General features: G+C 47.6%; 1 protein-coding gene and 1 non-coding gene across 2 annotated transcripts in view; both read right to left on the bottom strand.

Moving 5' to 3' along the window:
* The window catches only part of PITPNA (phosphatidylinositol transfer protein alpha), a 40735-nt gene that overhangs the window by 16581 nt on the left and 7491 nt on the right, over positions 1–16663 (bottom strand). The window contains exons 3-7 of the mRNA XM_032616097.1: positions 14552–14697; positions 10204–10295; positions 5012–5019; positions 3838–3912; positions 1243–1326 (exon numbers count right to left, since the gene is read on the bottom strand). Of these exons, the coding sequence (XP_032471988.1) occupies positions 1243–1326; positions 3838–3912; positions 5012–5019; positions 10204–10295; positions 14552–14697 (405 nt within the window). The remainder of the gene's footprint in view (positions 1–1242; positions 1327–3837; positions 3913–5011; positions 5020–10203; positions 10296–14551; positions 14698–16663) is intronic.
* On the bottom strand, positions 7237–7339 carry LOC116746551. Its single transcript, XR_004347803.1, has one exon. It is a non-coding gene; the product is annotated as a U6 spliceosomal RNA (small nuclear RNA).

Genomic DNA, 16663 nt, shown 5'->3' with positions numbered 1-16663 from the left:
AAAATGCAGTCAGTGTGTTAATTTAAAATGCAGTCAGCTGTGTGTTAATTAACAGTAACAGAAGTTTACTCTTGGGCTGTTCCTCTGCATTGACTAATGTGGGCAACGAAAAGCAAACTCCTTATGGCATCTACTTAACAAAAATAATGAAGGTATCAAATCACACACACACACACACACAATCATAAAGCATTTCCCAAAGCTAAGGAGATTATTTATTAAATCTTCCCTGCCTCTGCTTCTCTCCACTCACATGAAACAGTCAACAAAATACTCAAAGCACCATACTTTTGGCTAGTATTTCTGTTTGAGAAATATCTGGCGATGTTCAGTTTGAGGAAATTCATCAAGCTGCACACTTATGATCGATTCACTTTGCTATATATGTTATACTTCAATAAAAAATTTTTTTGGAAAAATCCACTAATCTTTTGAGGGTAAGGGTGGGGATATTAGGCAAAGAAGCACAAGATGGCTTTCATATCTATTTGGGAATGCACAAAACAAAATATCTTAGGCACAAAGAGTGACTCCAGGAAAGAAGTATCATACCCCTGGGGTACAGAGAGCAAACACTTATTCCCTACCAATGGGCAGAGTCAAGTTCCTGTGCCCAGGTTCCAACAGGCCTCTGTCAAATAGGAAGAGTACTGAATGGGGGAAACCTAGTCCTTTACTTCCCTAAACCAATACCTCCTGGGCAGTGAGCAGGACAGACCTGGTCCCCAATTTCTCCAACTTTATGGTCTAGCAGTGGACTGTCCTTTCCAGGTGGCTGCTGCCATGTCTGTTACTCTGAGAAGTGACCACCAACGTCTTGAGGGCAGGGGACTTGTCTTTTCATGTAACTGGCAACCCCCCAATCTGGAACCCACAGAACAGAGTATTCTAAACACAAAATAGGCAGGCAATATATATTTTTGATCACAAGGTTAGAAAGAGAACTAGTTTCAGGCTAAGTGTCACTTCAGCAGGGCAAATCACCCCCAGGGCTACCAACAGTACCTACGTCATCCAGTGACAATTTCCAGAGGCCAAACAGGACACATACATCTGAGCCACTATTTTCCTGGTGGTATCCCCGAGTCAAGGCGAGGCAATTCTTAACACTCATTTAAAAAATAAAATACCCAAGAGAGAACTTCCCTTTGAGCCAAGTTGGGTATGGCTCCTTGGTTGCTCTGACACTTAGAAGTCATTTCTGCATCTCAAAGGCCACCCATATCACTGAACAGTTCCTACCTTGCTAAGTACTTGGCTTCGATCTGCAATGTCTATATATATGGCTTCCACATGTTTCCAAGCCTCAGGCTCCAGTTTATGCACCTGCAGGAACAAGGAGGACCACTGTGTAGTTTTTATCATCTACGAAGCACCCTTTACCCAAAATGGACACCTAGCAGCAGCTGTTCCCATAGCCAGAGATGTGAGATTCCTACTGGTACATACAAAACTATCCAAAGGAGTGGGAGGATGGATTTTAAGTGGACATACATTTGAGAACTAATGTTTTGATTTTTCAAGCTAAGTACAACTGCAACAGCCCAAGACACTCTCAGGACTCCCCTAGCACCTATTTTGTTTCCATATGTTCCCCCTTTGTAAAGACTATACACTTGTCTCATGGGGATGTTGCCTGGTTAGCCATATACTGCTTATTTTGATGCTCTTAAAAATTAACTAACTCAAAGGCTTCCCTGGTGGTGCAGTGGTTGAGAGTCCGCCTGCCGATGCAGGGGACACGGGTTCATGCCCTGGTCTGGAAAGATCCCACATGCTGCGGAGCGGCTGGGCCCGCGAGCCATGGCCGCTGAGCCTGCGCATCTGGAGCCTGTGCTCCGCAATGGGAGAGGCCACAACAGTGAGAAGCCCGCGTACCACAAAAAAAAAAAAAAAAAAAAATTAACTAACTCAAAATAGGTGGTACCAGATACAAAATCATGCTACGAAATTCTGATACAAATTCAAAATGTACAAAAGGGGCTTCCCTGGTGGCACAGTGGCTGAGAATCCGCCTGCCAATGCAGGGGACACGGGTTTGAGCCCTGGTCCGGGAAGATCCCACAAGCTGCGGAGCAACTAAGCCCGTGTGCCACAACTACTGAAGCCTGCACGCCTAGAGCCTGTGCTCTGCAACAGGAGAAGCCACTGCAACGAGAAGCCCGTGCACCACAACAAAGAGTAGCCCCTGCTCTCTGCAACTAGAGAAAAGCCCACGCGCAGCAACGAAGACCTAACACGGCCAAAAATAAATAAATTTACAAAATGCACAAAAGGATATGATAAAGCGTATAACTCTTTCTCTTGTCTTCAAGTCCACTCCCAAGTACCACCACTGCTAAACATTCAAGTGTAGAGATTTTTCTTTTAATACAGATGGTAGCATGTATACACACTGTTTCACATCGTGCTTTTTCCCCTGAACAGTGTATGTTGAAGACTGTTACCTACTGGTTCTTTTTAATGGCTGCATAATATACCACTATATGGCTGCACAACAATTTATTTAACAGGGTCCTACTGATGGGCTTTTATGTTGTTTTTAACCTTTGGGTACACAAAGAATGCTGAGATGAATCTCCTTGTATATAAGCTATTTCATACATGTGAAAACCTAACTGTAGTATAAATTCCTAGGTGTGGAATTGCTGGGATAAAGGATAGGTGTATTTTATTTTATTTATTATAAATTTATTTTATTTATTTATTTTTGGCTGCATTGGGTCTTTGTTGCTCCAAGCGGGCTTTCTCTAGCTGCAGTGAGCAGCTACTCTTCGTTGCAGAGCGCGGGCTTCTCATTGTGGTGGCTTCCCATTGCAGAGCACGGGGTCCAGTAGTTTCGGCACACAGGCTCAGTAGTTGTGGCTTGTGGGCTCTAGAGCGCAGGCTCAGTAGTTGTGGCACACAGGCTTAGCTGCTCCGTGGCATGTGGGATCTTCCTGGACCAGGGCTTGAACCTGTGCCCCCTGCACTGGCAGGCGGATTCTTAACCACTGCGCCACCAGGGAAGCCCCTGTATTTTAAATTTAAAGAGTACTGGCAAATTGTGCTCTACAGAGGCTGTAGTTTTCTTTCTTTTTTTTTTTTTGGCCACTCCACATGGCTTACAGGATCTTTTTTTTTTTTTTTAATAAATTTATTTATTTTACTTATTTATCATTTTTGGCTGCATTGGGTCTTTGTTGCTGTGCACGGGCTTTCTCTAGTTGCGGCGAGCGGGGGCTACTCTTTGTCACGGTCCACGGGCTTCTCATTGCAGTGGCTTCTCTTGTTGTGGAGCACGGGCTCTAGGCATGCAGGCTTCAGTAGTTGTGGCTCGCAGGCTCTAGAGCACAGGCTCAGTAGTTGTGGGGCAGGGGCTTAGCTGCTCCACAGCATATGGGATCTTCCTGGACCAGGGCTCGAACCTGTGTCCACTGCATTGGCAGGCGGATTCTTAATCACTGCACCACCAGGGAAGCCCAGCTTACGGGATCTTAGTTCCCCAACCAGGGATTGAACCCCGGCCCTGGCAGTGAAAGCACCAAGTCCTAACCACCGGACTGCCAGGGAATTCCCTAATTTTGATGGTTTAAAAATTCACCTCCTCTGTGCCAGGAGTTACATTTTTAGACCAATCCCAGCACTAGGAGAGGTCCTATAAAGAGTCTTGGAGATCATATTTTTCAGATTAGAGACAGAGCAATCCCACCCTGGTAGGACAGATCTGGGCACAGGCTACTGCCTGCCTGGCCAGGAGAAAGGGGACCATGGATCAGACCCCTTGGCATGGAAGGAGCCTCAACACCCCGTCCTGGGGCCTGGAAGTCCTCGGGGCTCCTGGGGAGTGCTACTTACATTCTCCTGGGTGCCAAGATCTGGTTTGTGCCAGGTTTCAATTTTAATCAGAAAGTCTTCTTTCATGTATTCATTCTGGAAGGGGAAAAAAAATACCTTACAGTCACCAGGCTCAAAGTTGGAGAGTAACCATCCCCCCTACTTGCTCACGGGCAGTCGAGAGACCCCAGCCTCTGCCTTATAGTAACAGCTAACTGTACCAGGAGCCCACAGTACGCCGGGTGAGTGTTATCTCGTTCAATCCTCACCCCAGCCTGCGATGGCTGTAGTAATACCACCCTCGTCTTATAGTCAAGGAAAGTTACGTTCAAAGGCGTGAGGGGACTTGTCCAATGGCACAGAGATAACGACAGAGCTGGGCCTCAAACTCAGTCGTGTCTGGCTTCAAAATCCATGTATTTAATCCGTGTATCCCTCCTATTTGCCTCATGCACAGGGCGTAACGGCTGACTGGCAGCGTGGGAAGAGCACGGGGAGACTTCCCAGCCAACCAAACGTGTTCCCCACCCGCGCCCGTTCTCCCCAGCCAACCTTTTGCTAATTTAACCTTTCATGCTAATTATCAGCCTCCTCCCTTAGTGCCTTTAAAAAGTTGGAACTACTCAAAGGAGGAACACGTTAATCCCCTAACTCCTCAGTGGGAATTAGGTTCCCAGAAACTTCTTACATTTACCAGCAGGGACAAGGCACCTGGATGAGGACGCTGAAGGGTGGAGAGAAGGGGCACTGACAGAGGGGCTGGGCCTGGAAAAGAAACCTTGCTGATTTCTCAATTTTGCCAAGGGTCAGTGCTCACTGGGGTCAACAAACGCCCCAATGGGAAAGTCACAATCGGGTCAGCTGAACTGAAGCTTCTTGTACAACCCTGGGAAGGCCAAACCTGGGGCAAGCAGGGGACAGCCTTGCGTCATTCTGTACACGTGAGACCTGGGGCTAGTATGCCACAGTCCTGACTGCTGCACCTACAAAGCCACCTGCCAATGTAGCTTCAAGCAAGAAGCCATTTTGCCAATTAACAAGTTCCTCATTAGGACTGAAAGGATTAAGCCTCAAAAGCTCCAAAAGTCACCCAAGAGAAAGAGAGGAATACCCAGGAGTCTCCGGGGCAGTTCCATTTTTATTTTTCCTTTTCTTATAAATCATCTACAGTTCCAACCCCCCTGAAAATACTTACTGTAATAACTGCTCCAAGGCAAGGACATGGAAAAAAGAAAGAAAAAAGATTAATGAGGATAAATAAAATATCCACCCCTCACCCCCAGGGAGCACGGAAGCAAAGAATTCTCCACTCCCTGGGGCACTCCAGTCACTCTCCAAGCCCCAGCAAGTACATCTGGTAACTCAAATGCAGCAACTCTCAAGTTTCACTCATACAAAGTCCCCAAAGACCAAATATGGAATTTAATTAAAGCGATGCCACTACAGGCTCCTCAGGACTCTTCCCAGTTGGGCAAAGACAGGGAGCAGTTCTGATGAGCTGAAGCGCGGAGACCCGCTGCTCTGCCGTCGGAGTGTCACCTGGTGTCCCCCCACCCCCACTTCCCGGGGCACAGAGCAGGGCACTGTAGGCCAGGCACTGTCTATCTGCCCTCTGCAGCCTTCCTCTCACTGTAACCAAACCTCTCACCCTCCACACTCCTGATCATTGTAATGAGACCCCCTCGGAAAGCACCGTTCAATTATTTATCAGAGAAAATGACTGCAGCTCTAATGTCACTGGGGAATAGACTAGCCTTCCTCCTGACCACAGCCCAGATCATTCTGTACCCTCTGACTTTGGCAGTTATCGCAATTTCAGATGGATGCCACACTGCCCCATCTGACAGTACATGGGGCTAACAGTCAAATTCCATAACTCTAAAACTGAAACTAAGGTTACCTCTGAGATTGAGATGAGAAGAATTTGAAATATAAGGGATAAGATCCACCCTGTATAGAAACAACCCAAGAGACTATCAGTAATTTCCCTGAATCCAACGAAAGATACTTGCAAGAAAGCACCAGATCAAGATTATAACTAAAAGGGCTATTGAAATAACGGCCCTGTTATTAGTTTAACAAAAAAGGAAATGAAGGGTATAATATCCATCGAGGGCGAGTCCAAAGAGACCAGTTTGGCAGAAATTCTCCAGCATTGTTCTGGGAGCAAGAGCCCTGGGCTGTGTATGTGGCACATCTAGCAGCCCCATCCTGAGTGTCAGGTTGGCCTGGTTTGATGATACTAGGCCCCAAGGTTCTCCCACTAACCACTTGATTCTGAGTCTATGCTCTCCGAGCAACTTTCTCCTAGTTTGGCCTCTGTTGGGACAGAAAGTGCTAATCAACAGACACAAAGCGGGACTTCCCTGGTGGCGCAGTGGTTCAGAATCCGCCTGCCAGTGCAGGCGACACAGGTTTGAGCCCTGGTCTGGGAAGATCCCACATGCTGCAGAGCAACTAAGCCGCATGCCACAACTACTGAGCTCGCGTGCCACAACTACTGAAGCCCATGCACCTAGAGCCCGTGCTCCACAACAAGAGAAGCCACCGCAATGAAAAGCCCGTGCACCACTAGGAGTGGCCCCCGCTCACTGCAACTAGAGAAAGCCCGCGTGCAGCAACAAAGACCCAATGCAGCCAAAAATAAATAAATAAATTTGTTTAAAAAAACAAAACAAAACACCACAGACACAAGGGTCTGATCACTTAAGCAAGTAGATGTTTTCACTACATGTTGGCTTTCTGATTATAATTTGGTTTTCTATGCAGAAGAGTCCACAAGGAAAGAATGCCCTACTCAGCAAACAGGAATACCTTGGTTTTCATTAGTAATTTTGTATTTTAATATAACTTAATATATTGGCATTTGGGGGTCTCGTATATAGGTCTTTCTGAGATCCTGAGAAACAGATCCATTTAGTTCTGACAAATTAGGTCTGTGAACCTACGAGGGTGAACACCCTCCCTGGCCTTTAATGCCAATGTGGGTGACCAAACAATCTTTCCCAATCTTCTCTAGCCTCAATGCCTCCAAACACCTCTCTAGCCTCCAAACACCTCTGCATTCGGAGCCTTCCCTTTTCTTCAAACTGCAACCCTATGTACACTGGAAAGGTCTCAGGAAACCCTCTGCAGTTGGAAAACAGGGCTCTCCAATGAGACCAGTAAGGTACTTTTTAAAAACTATGGCTTTGGGACTTCCCTGGTGGTCCAGTGGTTAAGATTCCACGCTTCCAATGCAGGGGGCGAGGGTTCGATCCCCGGCTGGGAAACTAAGATTCCACATGCCATGTGGCACTGCTATAAACAAACAAACAAATTATGGCTTTAATAAAGAGACTGTATTCAGCCCAGGGTTAAGGTTACAGGAAGAGGAAGGAGGAGAAACATTTATTTTCTTCTTCCTACTTTCTTTCTTTTTTTTTAATGGAACGCTTCATGAATTTGCATGTCATCCACGCACAGGGGCCATGCTAATCTTCTCTGTATCGTTCTGGTTTTAGTACATGTGCTGCTAAAGCAAGTGTTTTCCACGGCCAACTTCATTCCACTGAGAACAAGGTTAGAGCCTTCCAAAAGGCATGTGGAGTATCACTCCACACTCCTTTATCCATCTCACCTCAAACTCTGATCTACTTAGGCCAACCTAAGAGTTTGAACTGATAATCTTTCTCCCACCAACCCCCAGAGGGAACTGGACATAGCCTTCCTTGTTTATATCTCTTTTTAAAAGAGCAATGGCTAATTGAACAGATCTAAGATTCAAGACATTCATTCTGGGCTTCCCTGGCGGCACAGTGGTTAAGAATCCCCCTGCCAGTGCAGGGGACATGGGTTCGATCCCTCATCCAGGAAGATCCCACATGCTGTGGAGCAATTAAGCCCGTGCACCACAACTACTGAGCCTGCGCTCTAGAGGCTGCCAGCCACAACTACTGAAGCCTGTGCACCTAGAGCCCATGCTCTGCAACAAGAGAAACCACTGCAGTGAGAAGCCCGTGCACCTCAACGAAGAGTAACCCCGCCCTCACCGCAGCTAGACAAAGCCCGCATGCAGCAATGAAGACCCAACGCAGCCAAAAACAAAATAAATAAATTTATATATAAAAAAGAAGACATTCATTCTGTAATGAAGCTGGGGTGTGACTATAAAGTCAGCACCCATTGAAGAAGCCAACCTCCTCTCCCCTGCTCCTTGCCTCTCCTCTTCACGGAGTATTTAGAAATTACATTTTTCTTCTTTTGGCCAAGGATCAGAAGATGCGAATGAACATGTGGTGTCTAGAAAAATGCCCATGTCAGCTGCAGCACACTCTCCCCAGAATTACAGAGGACAGTGGCATCTCTCAGTTGGCACAAGCTGTGTACCCAGAACCCCGCCCCAGGCATGCAGCAGTCCACCCTATCCATTTGCCTCCTTTATGCCAAGTTGGCTAAGGTTCTTACGACACATGCTCAATGCAACTCTCTTACACATCAAGAAAATTCATCTTTGGCCCTAGACCAGACACACCCAGCCACTGTGCACAATTTTTTTTTTTTTTTTTTTTGCGGTACGCGGGCCTCTCACTGTTGTGGCCTCTCCCGTTGAGGAGCACAGGCTCCGGACGTGCAGGCTCAGCGGCCATGGCTCACGGGCCCAGCCGCTCCGCGGCATGTGGGATCTTCCCGGACCGAGGCACAAACCCGTGTCCCCTGCATCGGCAGGCGGACTCTCAACCACTGCACCACCAGGGAAGCCCCCACAGTGTCTTTTAAGAAAGTGTGTATGTGCCTCTTTTCCAAGAATTGAACAGCTTCCTGCCTGCTGATTAGGGAATAGTGATGTTTGCATTTTCAGCTACAGCAATAAAACTCTAAGCATTACACACCCCAGGTCCCACCAATGACTGTGCATCTCCTGATACAAGGTTCTTGAACCTGTATAGGACTGAAGAGAGCAATGACCCTGTGATCTAGACTTTAGTCATTCCCAAAGTCAATGGGATAAGGACCACATGTATCTTCCTCATTAGATACAATCTAGGGAGTGCCAGGTCCCAACAAGTAAGAGAAGTGTAAGCAGAGGCTGGCAGGCAGACTGTGCCAACAAATGTAGACTGGCTGGGGGGAAAGCTACTTAACTCACAGTCAACTTCCAGGGGACCTCTAGAGACCCCCCGCTAGAATCCCAGAATGTCTAGAATAGAAAGTTCTCTGTGAAGGTTCAAATCTTTCCTTTCTAAAACTCCAGATAGGAGACTAGGGAAGATTAAGAGAATAATTCCAGTCCTAATCCCACCTTCAACTATAGAACATGCTGGTCTAGGAAGTTCCCTAGTGATCTGCTAATTAGGACTCAGCGCTTTCACTGCCAAGGTCTGGGTTCAATCCCTGGTCAAGGAACTGAGATCCCACAAGCAACATGGTGCAGCCAAAAAAAACAAAAACAACAAAAAAATCACCAAACCATGCACCATGCTGGTCTAGTGGAAGCCACTGATTCAGGGCTCGGACTGCAGGTGTTATACAACATACTCGGGGGCTAGCTGTTTCTAAATCCTTTGTCATCAAACATTGGGCTTATTTCAACTTTTCCCCAGCAACATCAGGGTTTTCTTTGCTATGTTTCCTTGGTGTCTAGGTCTGGCCCTTCTCCAGCTCAGGAAGGTCACCCTGCAAGGCCCCTTCTTATGACTGCCTCTCTCAAAAGTCCCTGGGCCTCACTGCTGCTTTTCAAGCCAAACATGAATACATCCTATTAAAACTGGAAATTTCAGTATCTAACAATAAGGGAGTAGCTTAAGAAGATCCCAGTACATTCATACAATGGAATACTATGCAACTATTAATAAATTTTAAACAATAGACTATATGTAGTGACAGAGAAAAGGTTTCCCATTTACTAAGTAAAAATGAATAATTTAATAATTAGTATGATTTGACCCAAAATTTGGCTGAAAAACGTGTCTGGAGACTTTATATACACGTGTATATGAAAGCATTTTAAAAAAGGATTAGAAAGACACTAAAATGTTAACAGTGACTAGAAATGAAAGGATCATGGGTGATTATTTTCTTGTTTATATGTATTCTCCAAGACAGAGGACATTACTTTTGTAATCAGTAAAAACCAAAATTATCATACCATCCTCAAATAGGAGGGATTGGTTCTATGCCATCTTGGGCCATGGCTACTTGGTGGTTCCCACCCAGCTGGCTGCCAAATTGCACTAGACAACACTGGCACTCACCACCGGCCTGAAGGGAGGCCCCAAGCTCATCCTTCCACTGGCTTAATCTGGAAAATGAAGGTGGGACACAAAACCCCAATTCACTGCCACCCCTGGGCCTACTTGACCACACCCTCCATCCACCCTGGGGCCCAAATTCCAGCTCTGCACTCACCTGTTCTGCAATAAGGGTAGGCATTCCACGCTTTTTCATGTATATTCAGGGCTCCCTCCGGGGCCAGCATTCGAACAAATGTGGGCACTTTGCTGTAGTGAGAAAAGGGTTATGAAGAGAAACAGAGGAGAGAGTTAGAAGACAATGGGCTAAGGACTTCCCTGGTGGCACAGAGGTTAAGAATCTGCCTGCCAAGGCAGGGGACATGGGTTCGAGCCCCGGTCCGGGAAGATCCCACATGCCGCGGAGCAAATAAGCCCGTGCACCACAACTACTGAGCCTGATCACCTAGAGCCCGTGCTCTGCAATAAGAGAAGCCACCACAATGAGAAGCCCGCACACCACGACGAAGAGTAGCACCCACTCGCCACAACTAGAGAAAGTCCGTGCGCAGCAACAAAGACCCAACACAGCCAAAAATAAATAAATAAATAATTAAAAAAAAAAAAAAAAAAAAAAAAAGAAGACAATGGGCTTCTACTGCACATTCTCCAGGCTGCAGCTCCAGCTTCTTTGTGGGGAGTTGACACGCAAGTTCCCCTGAGACCAGCTCAGCTGGCTACTAACATCCACCCGCAACTTGGCCCCCTACCCGCCAGGAACAGGACAGCAGGTGAGGCCCCGGGCTACTGGCCACGGCTTATCAGTCCTTACGCTATCATTACGCACTCTTCCAGAGCTCACTGGGCCCAGGGCATGGTACTACACGTTGCAAGGATGAGATGTCTTCAAGAGTGGACCAGAGTGACTGGCTGACTAACCTGTAATATGGGATCCAAGATGACTTGATCTCCTAGGGTCAGTTCTGGGCAGCCAGGAGGGCCTCAGGGCCATCTGCCTCCCAGGACAAAATATTTTCTTCCATTCAATTCTTATCTCAGGTTACAGAGCAGCAGGTACCCTATGAGCTCTTTTTGTTTCTTTTGTTTAAAAAAAGGTATGTGTATTCCTCTGCCTCAGCTTTTAACTGGTAATCTACGCAGTCTTTGCAGGCTCCAACGACCTCATCAGCTTAGTGCCTGAGGCCTAAGAAAAAGAGCTACCTCCAGGACACAGCTAGCTCGGAACACACAGAGCAGCCCACTGAGATCCACTCACTCTTGGCCACACTCATTCAGTTAAGTATTTCTATGAGTTAGGCACCACGATGCATGTAGGAATCACACAGACATGGCTCCTGCCCTCAGGGAGCTTCCGTTCTGGTGAGGAGTGGAACTAACCAGGCAGAGCACTGTGAGAACACGGTGCATGGGGAGGCTCCCCAGGGAAAGGAAGGTTTACACACAGTAGCGAGTGGGTAGGACTGAGCTAGACAAGAGGACGGAAGTGGGGTGGGAAAAGCTGGGGGGAAGAGAGAGAAGTTCAGAGTAGCTGGTGTAAGGTATGAGGTGGGGGATACAGGAGAACAAGCAGAGGCTGGGTCATAAAAGATCTTGTAGCTGCATCAAAGAGGATGGACTTTATCCCGAGGGCAAAGGGCCATCTATAGCTTCTAAGCTAGGGAGCAACAGATCTTCTTCTGGACAGAACGCTTGGAGCTGTGCGGAGAAGTGGAAAGCATGGAGACCAGTTAGGAGCTGCTGTGGTAATCCAGACAAGAGATGATGGAAGGAAATGGAAACACTGGAGATAACCAAGGAGATGGACTCAAAAGGACTTGATGAGGGACTTCCCTGGTGGTCCAGTGCTAAAGAATCCGCCTTACAATACAGGGGACACAGGTTCGATCTGTGGTCAGGGAACTAAGATCCCACATGCCGTGGGGCAACTAAGCCCACGCACCACAACTACTGAGCTCCTGAGCCTCAAATAGAGAGCCCGTGTGCGGCAAACTACAGAGCCCACATGCTCTGGAACCCACACGCCACAACTAGAGAGAGAAAAACCTGCACGCCGCAACTAGAGAGAAGCTCGTGTGCCGCAGTGAAAGATCCCGCATGCCTCAATAAAGATCCCACGTGACGCAACTAAGACCCGATGCAGCCAAAAATAAAATAAAATAAATAATAAATAAATCTTAAAAAGAAAAAAAGGACTTGATAAGACGAATAAGGAAGAGGGTGTTGTGAATCCATGGTTTCCAATTTGGGACAACTAACGTCTTTGGTCCTCATGAGGGGAGGTGGTCATGGCATTCAGCACTGTTGGTTTTCTTTTCTTTTCTTGGCAACTGGGTGTTTTGGGGTTAAGAGTAGTGGTAGGTAGCAGTTCAAAGTTTCCACCCTCTCCATAAGGGAGAAGGTGAGACATGTCCCACCCTCTATATGTACAGACCTCCTCTTTGCCACTTTGGCTGGACCAGCTGAGTCTTGAGGAACCAACTGGCCCCTACTACCAGCCTCACTATCTCTTTTCAAAGTCCTCTTTAAAAAATACAAATGTGCTGTGGGGAAAGTGTGTCTTTTTTAAATTAATGAAGGAATTTTTGGCTGCGCTGGGTCTTCGTTGCTGCGCGTGGGCTTTCTCTAGCTGCGGTGAGCGGGGGCAACTCTTCGTTGTGGTGCGCGGGCTTCTCATTGCGGTGGCTTCTCCTGTTGCAGAGCCCGGGCTCTAGGTTCGCAGGCTTCAGTAGCTGTGGCACAAGGGCTTCAGTAGTTGTGGCCTGCGCGTTCTAAAGTGCAGGCTCAGTAGTTGTGGCACAGGGTTTAGTCGCTCCGCGGCAAATGTGGGATCTTCCCAGCCCAGGGCTCGAACCCATGTTCCCTGCAATTAGCAGGCGGATTCTTAACCACTGCGCCACAGGGGAAGCCCCAGAAGGTGTGTCTTAAGCCTTATTCTAATCAACAGTTAATGGCTCAGTAAGGATTGGTTGGCAGTCAACTCAGAGGAGGACGAGGAGAAGGCATGGAGGGAAAAGAGCACAATGTCCAGGAAATGGGATACTGGTGAGTTTTTTTGTTTTGTTTTTTTAACTTTTTGACCACACCACGCGGCATGTGGGATCTTAGTTCCCCGACCAGGGATCAAACCAGTGCCCCCTGCAGTGGAAGAAGGGAGTCTTAACCATTGGACCACGAGGAAGTCCTCTGATGAGATTTTTTCCCCCACTTCAGTGTTGTTCTCTTCCTGGCTCTGGCACTCACAAAATCCTGGACCCCTCTGGGCTGGCCCTTTTACATCCCTAGATCAGCAGACTACATTAAATCAGCGAGTTTACCAAATGAAAATGAAACTGCTTTGCTCAGTTTAACTGACTAGAGATTAAGGTTCAGGTTTAAGTTGCACAACAATGTGAATGTTACTTAATGCCACTGAACTTAAAAATGGTGGGACTTCCCTGGTGGCACAATGGATAAGACTCCGTGCTCCCAACGCAGGGGGCCCAGGTTCAAGCCCTGGTCCGGGAACTAAATCCCACATGCATGCCACAACTAAGGAGCCTGCCTGCCGCAACTAAGATCCAGTGCAACCAGATAAATAAATAAATAAGTAAACATTTTTTAAGAAATGGTAAGAATGGTGAATTTTGTGTTATGTACGTTTTACCACAATTAAAAAAAAAAATAGCAGGTTTATTTTTTCCAGTACTGGGTAGTTTCTAAAACTAGATTGATTCAATTTCCATTCAAGCTGGTGTATGTTTACCATGGCTTTCAATGTCCTTTGGGCCAGCTTACAGTTTACTGAAACATTACTGTCTTGGTTAGGGATTCAGCAATTGTATGGTTTGCAATGGATTTTGGTACACCAATCAGTTCAAGCCATACTCTTAAATACTTATGCCTTTGATCCAAAGAGAGGTACCAAAATTTCTCCGGTAGCTGATTTCACAATATCAGAATTTAAAATACTACCTGACCCCACAATTCTACTTGTAGGAACATTTACTATAGATTTACACACATTGGGTACATCAAAAGATTTGTGCAGAAGGAGTTTTAGTGGAGTACTGTATGTAAACATCTGGAAATGACTGTAAATATACATCAAGAGAAGACCGGTGAAACAAATTCTAGCACATTTGTTCAAAGATACGACGTGTGGGCTTCCCTGGCGGCGCAGTGGTTGAGAGTCCACCTGCCGATGCAGGGGACATGGGTTTGTGCCCCGGTCTGGGAAGATCCCACATGCCGCGGAGCGGCTGGGCCCGTGAGCCATGGCCGCTGAGCCTGAGTGTCCACGGGACAGGCCACAACAGTGAGAGGCCCGCGTACCGCAAAAAATAAACTAAATAAAAATTTAAAAAAATAATAAAAACAACCCTTTAAACGAGCAAACAAGTACCTCTACCTACTCTCACAGGTGAAGCAACTTGATCAACCAGCTAACAACTCAGAAAACACCCCGAATGATCCGCTGTCTCCACTTTGATACCAGGACGCCTTCGCTCTGCCGCGCAGCCACCTACCTCTGTAAGTGGTAGATCTTGTGCGTGTACTGGCCTTTCTCGCCGTCCTTTTCATAGGGCTCATTCACCAGGACCTCCACACCTTCACCACCACCCGTTTCATTTTTGCTGGCCTCAGCCACAGAATACAGCTGCCCTACTTGATACTAAAGAAACAGAGAGACGGGAGTTACTGCCAACGCAGAATCTTCTCGATGGCTGCACACAGTCCAGTTGCCAGGAACTATGTCCAATTAGATCGCTCTGGGACCCCCTGATCCGGGAGCTTATTCTGCAGTTTCTTATGTGGCCTTGCCCAAATCCACCCAGAGCCACTAAGAAAAGCTGCTCTGTGGCCTCTCTTTAGCCATCAGGTGTGTTTAATTTCATCTTTCCCATTTTCACATCCTACTTCAAGGCTTCAGGAGGCAGGTGAATATGCTTAATCTCACACCACTATCCAGAAAATAGAGTCCAAGGTAGTTTTTGCCCTGGACCTGCCTTTGGTCCCAGATCCCCAAACAAGATCTGGGTTGGTTGTTAGAAATCTCTTTATCCCATTCATTTAAACAGGTCCTAAGACATGACTTCTTGTAAAGAAAGGTACCCAGTGCACAGTGAAGTCCACAACCCCTGCTATAAAACTGGCTCATCGGGACTTCGCTGGTGGCGCAGTGGTTGAGAGTCCACCTGCTGATGCAGGGGACACGGGTTCGTGCCCCGGTCCAGGAAGATCCCACATGCTGCAGAGCGGCTGGGCCCGTGAGCCACGGCCGCTGAGCCTGCGCGTCCGGAGCCTGTGCTCCTCAACGGGAGAGGCCACACACAACAGTGAGAGGCCTGCATACCGGAAAAAACAAAACAAACAAACAAAAAAAAAACACTGGCTCATCTACTTGTTTCTTCTCCAGCGTTGGGCCCCTCCTCACCCTGACAGCAGCTCCCAGAGCAGTCCTGCAGCCAACCAAACCTCCTGATGCTTTCCTGCTTCCTGGTGGGGCTGAAGCAAGCGCCCTGCTTCCCGTATTAGATAGCACAGATTCCTATCCCACAGTGCTGGCTGGGTACACCCTCTATGTTGGCACTTACTAGATGGCCAAAGCCTAGTTTTCCTTTATTTGGGTCACATGCCACCCTATCAAGTCACCAGTCAAGATCACTGGCCTCCTCTGATCCCTCAAGACAACTCAGTATTAGGGCCAATGACCTGGGCAGTGCCCAGGCCTGGCCCTTCTGCTCCCTTCTCTCTGAGGGAAGCTGTCTAGAGGGAAAAATGAGGTGAAAAGAGAATGAATGCAACCATTAAAGCAGGAAGTTACGCCTATACCAAAGGATGCATCTTCCCTATCACGGCCAATGCCACCAGGCACAACAGTTTAGGGAGTATGAGAAAAAGAAACTTGATTATAGTTTGGGGAGGGGTGGGGATCGATTTTCCTCACCCTCCACGCCCCTTCCCCAAGCTCCTGGTACTCTCAGGAGCGAAAGACAAAGGTCTTTCTCCCTTTGAGGCCTGCTCTACCTGGCAGCCTCCTAAGCACCACAGAGACGTTTCTGGGCAAAACATGGAAGGAGGTGAGGCAGCACACCAGGACAATTCACTGTTCACCACGAAGCTGAAAGAGCCCTAACTTCCGAAGCAAAAACGCAGTACAGGATGCCAAGGAAAGGCCCAGGCAAACCGTCAAGGCTGGGTTAATCCTGTAAAGAGGAACATCTGGGTGAGAGCCAGTCACCTTGACCTTGCTAATCCAGAGCAACATCAGGACTGCCTCAATGCCCCCAGGGAACCCCAAGCTGTCCCTCTGCCTTTCCAAGTCCACCCCCTAACAGAGGCATACATGAAATCCCCTATCAAGTGGGTCAGGGTTTGGCTGAGCCGGGGGTTCCTAGGAGGCAGCAGTAATTCTGTTTCAGAGAAGAGTCATAAGAACATCTAACCACTGACTCAGCAGTCCTTAAGGGAAGGGGAGGCTGGTTTTACCAGGCCGGTGGAGGGGACTGGGGGGCCGGCTGGTGGTGCTGCTTGGGGAGGGGCCCCAGCAGAGACTAATCCCCTTCATTTGGTTCCTCTTCAGCTGCAGGAATCAGAGGGCAGGCTCTAAGAGGATCAGTGTGTTGGGCTGGCATCTT

The sequence above is a fragment of the Phocoena sinus genome, chromosome 20, assembly GCF_008692025.1.
Source record: "Phocoena sinus isolate mPhoSin1 chromosome 20, mPhoSin1.pri, whole genome shotgun sequence".
NCBI lineage: Eukaryota > Metazoa > Chordata > Mammalia > Artiodactyla > Phocoenidae > Phocoena > Phocoena sinus.
Note: the sequence above shows the minus strand (reverse complement) of the source record. Positions and strands in the feature narration are given on the sequence as shown.